The sequence below is a fragment of the Rissa tridactyla genome, chromosome 1 (assembly GCF_028500815.1).
Source record: "Rissa tridactyla isolate bRisTri1 chromosome 1, bRisTri1.patW.cur.20221130, whole genome shotgun sequence".
NCBI classification, from domain to species: domain Eukaryota; kingdom Metazoa; phylum Chordata; class Aves; order Charadriiformes; family Laridae; genus Rissa; species Rissa tridactyla.
The window spans coordinates 162,418,054-162,421,908 of NC_071466.1; the positions used below are offsets into that span (position 1 = coordinate 162,418,054).

Genomic DNA, 3,855 nt, shown 5'->3' on the forward strand with positions numbered 1-3,855 from the left:
GGTAGGGAAGAGGAAGAGGAAAAGGAAAAGAAGTGAGAGAACTACTTCCAACAAATCCCACATATCTTGGAAGGGTACGGGAGAGAGAGAAAAGCTTCCACTGCCAAAGGAAATATGGAAAAAAATAGTGGTGGAAGATTTGGAAAAGTAGGTGTATCAGGTGGGCAGAGAAGCTTTCTAAACCAAAGTCCTCCCCTTCCACCCAAAAGAAAAATCAGCCCTCAACAGGAACAGAAAGCGCAATAGTTCACAGCTGAGGTTCATGCCCAGTGAGTGTCCATCCCTGACCTTCCCCTGCCACCGCCACCACCCCCTCCCGGGCCATTCCCACCCACCCACACTCCAGTGTTGTTACCACAGTGTCAGAGCAGGACGCTCCTCCCAGCCATCTGCAGGCAGAACAATGGTCCCCGTAACACAGTAGAGACAATTCGGCGTGTGTGTGTGTGTCTGTGTGTGTCTGTGTGTGTGAGAGTTTTCTGTTGTTGTTGTAAACTTTAAGAAACAATTTTGTCAGTTTTGTATTTGTCGGGAGTATTTTGTTGTTGGTTTATTTTTCACAGTCAAGTGGCATATTTTTTTCTGGTTGTTGGGGAGGGGGTCTTGTTTTGTATTGTTTCCTTGGAAAGAGCGAGGGAGAGTCACAGCTTCTGCTGAGCAGAGACTCCTTTCCAGTAATCCAGGATGTCATGCAGATCCTCGTCCTTGGCAAACTGAACTTTCTTCCGCAGGGCATGCCCAGCCGCCATGTAAACCTCCTCCCTGTGGTGCTTCTTGTAAGGCCGGAATCGCTCCCAAATCTTGTGGGTGCTCTCTGATGAGTACTCAGGGCTGGAGGAGTAGCCTGAGAAGTAGTGTCTGGGGGAGAGCTGGGAGTACGTGGAGTCTCGCTTGGACCGGGAGAGTGGCTTGAGGAATGACACCCGCTGGCTCAAGGTGTCAGCGCTTTCCTCATAGTACAGGGCTGGGAAGGAGTGACGGTGCTCACTGCAATGGTAAGAAGGCTTGACCTCCAAGTGGTGGATGGCGCCCGGGGACACCAAGGGAAGACGATCCAAAGGGCTGTTGAGTGGGCTGCCCTTCTCAATGTATTTGGAGTCAGACTTGCTGAGTGGTGGGTGGTCAGGCACATCCAAGCTGAAGACCTTGGCGCTCTTGATGGAGCCACTAGAGGAGACACTGCAGGTCTTTCTGGCCACGGCAGCATCAGCACTGAGCTGGCGCTGCAACGGGTGGTGGGAGCTTTCCTTGTAGGGTGGGGAAAGAAAGCTGGGCCGCTCTAGCCCACCCGAGGAACTGGCTGGGATGGACTGGCACTCAAAGGCCATGTCTGAGTCAACACCAGTTCCACCACCCAGGAAAGAGGCTGTGTCCAGCTTGAGGGCATCAATGCAGTTGTTGATGATCTGGTTGACCTTGTCTACCTCCTTGGCTATAGTAGAGATCTCAGCAGCTGAGCCTTGCCCATTGTCAAGCTCCCTCAGGTCCTCATCCCGCTGGGCTCGTTCCAGCCCATCCCCACCACCAGTCCGCACCTCAATGTAGTTACCTTTAGTGGTGACTTTAGGAGTCTCCATCCCAGCATCCATTGACTTTGATGGGGGCAACTTCTCCCCAATCATGGAAGGGATGGAGGACATCCGTGAGACAGGGATGACTGGTGGCTCACCCAGTTTCTGGGAAGGATGGACCATGGTACTGGTATCAATATCTGATCCATAACGCATTTCCAGTATGGTCTTTTTGACATTGAGGGACTTCTGTTTCTCCTCCTGCATCCTCCGCTTCCGCAGGCAGTAGTAAACCACCCCCAGGACAATGACCATCCCAAAGAGGCAACCCAGAGTGGTCATGATATAGTGTGTGGTGGTAGAAGTACTGGAAATAGGGTCCTCCCTGCCTTTGCTCCGGGTTGCAAAGGTCAGGCAAGTGTGGTTGTAGCGCCTGTTGTTGCGGATGGAGGCCACACAGAAAGTATAATCAGTGTGGGCCTTCAACTTGTTGACAGTCACATATTCCTTCTTGCTCTTCAGTGTTGCTATGTCAGAAACGTAGCTGTTGTTGTATTGGACCAGCACATACATCTTACTGTAGGGCATGGGGATGGTTACCATCAGGATGGCTGAGGTGATGGTGACATCATGGAGCTTGATGCTGGGACTGAAGGACGAGTCAGTAGTGGAGGAGGCTGGAGGCTTGACTGAGAGGAAGTCCCCAGGGCTGATGGCTGAGCCTTCATCCAGGTCTCGCTGGGAGTCAGGGGTATAAGGGGTGGGGTTGACCCTGGAGAGGGAGGGGATGGTGCCGCCTCTGCACATGGACTGGAATATGGTGATGGCATTGCGGTTGTGGTGAGGCCGAGGTACCAGGAGGGGGTACCCAGCAAACTCCCGAGGAGTCTCACACTGGAGCCGGTCATAGTTCTTGGTGACATTGTTGAAGAGTGCCAGCCAGTTGAGAAAGCTGTAGAGGCTACAGTCGCAGTTGAAGGGGTTGCCAGCCAGCTCACACACCATCAGATTGCTCAAGCTGGTGAAAGTGTTCCCCTCCAGGCGGCTGAGACGGTTAGATGACAGGTCAATGCTAATCAAGCTGGGGCACTCAGAGAAGGCAGTAGGGGTTACCAGCTCAATCAGGTTGTGCTGCACAAAGAGGAACTGGAGACGAGCCATGCCCCGCAACATGCCCTCTGTCAGGTTGGTGAGTTTGTTGTAACCCAGCTGTAAAACCTGGAGGTTTGACTGGCCCATGAAAGCCCCATCCTCAATATAGGAGATCTCATTCTTGGTCAGATTCAAATCGGTCAGGTTGCCGAAGCGGTTGAGGGAGGAGTACAGCACCACTTTGAGCTTATTCTCGTTGAGACGCAAGTCGTGCACCGTGCTGTTGATATGCTGGGGGATGGTCTCATACGGGGGCTGGTTCTGGCTGCAGATGGCCAGCCACACATAACCTTTGTCCCCCTCAATCAGCCAGCAGTCACCTCGCACGGTGCCAGGGGAAATCAAGCAGAGCAGGGCAGCTACCCACAACCCCAGGCACATCATGGTCTGCAGTGGTGCCCTCATCAGGACGAAAAGAAAAAACACAACGAAAACCAACCTCAAATTTCAGGACCAAAGCAAAAGGAAACCAAGGGGCGGAGGGAAGAGAAAGGGACAGTAACTGGGGGTTTAGCAATGAAAGGGCATGAGCACCCCAGTCCTATTAGGTGTTGTCACCATTATTTCTTTTTGCCCTCTGGGTCAAACCAGGAGCACGGAGCAGGGCGAACACGTGCAATCTGCTTCCAGCACACTCAGAAGTTATGACCACAGGTGTTTGGTCTGGAAGGGAACTCCCTTGTGCTTCTTTTCTAAACAAAATTTCAGACTGAGGGTAATGAATCTTCTTTGATGTTCCTGAGCGACTTGCCCACCTTTTCCACTTTCCTCCCTCCCACCCACCCCCCACCCACACCGAATCCACCCCAAAACAAACCCAAGCCCTCCCCCTCTAGTCTTCCCCCACCCCTCCACGGTGTGATGTGGAAGAACAAGGCAGGGCTGCCTCCTCTGTCGCTCACGCTGCCTCGGTTCCTCCTCCTTCTCTTCCTTCTCTCCCGGGTTCCCTCTGAGAAGCTTCAGAGCTTCAGATCAAACATGTCGAAAACAAAAATACAGAGAGGGAAAGAGCAAGTGCGCATGAGAGTGATCCATCTGTCACTGGAATCTGGAAAAGAAAGCACACAGGAGACAAGAAGAGGCATCAGTTGGAGGAGGTCTTTGAGATAAGAGTAGGAACAGCAAGGTTTCATGAGAAGAGGGAGATGATGGGGAAGAGACAGCATTGGGGGGAGGCGCAAGCAAGAGAGGA

At 52.6% G+C, this 3,855-nt stretch overlaps 1 protein-coding gene across 1 annotated transcript; it reads right to left on the reverse strand.

The window, feature by feature from the left end:
• Nucleotides 1–543: 543 nt before the first annotated feature.
• ELFN2 (extracellular leucine rich repeat and fibronectin type III domain containing 2) lies at nucleotides 544–3,068 on the reverse strand. The gene has a single exon (XM_054183040.1). The coding sequence runs from the start codon at nucleotides 3,066–3,068 to the stop codon at nucleotides 642–644; it is 2,427 nt and encodes an 808-aa protein (XP_054039015.1). The 3' UTR covers nucleotides 544–641.
• Between the last annotated feature and the right edge of the window lie 787 nt (nucleotides 3,069–3,855).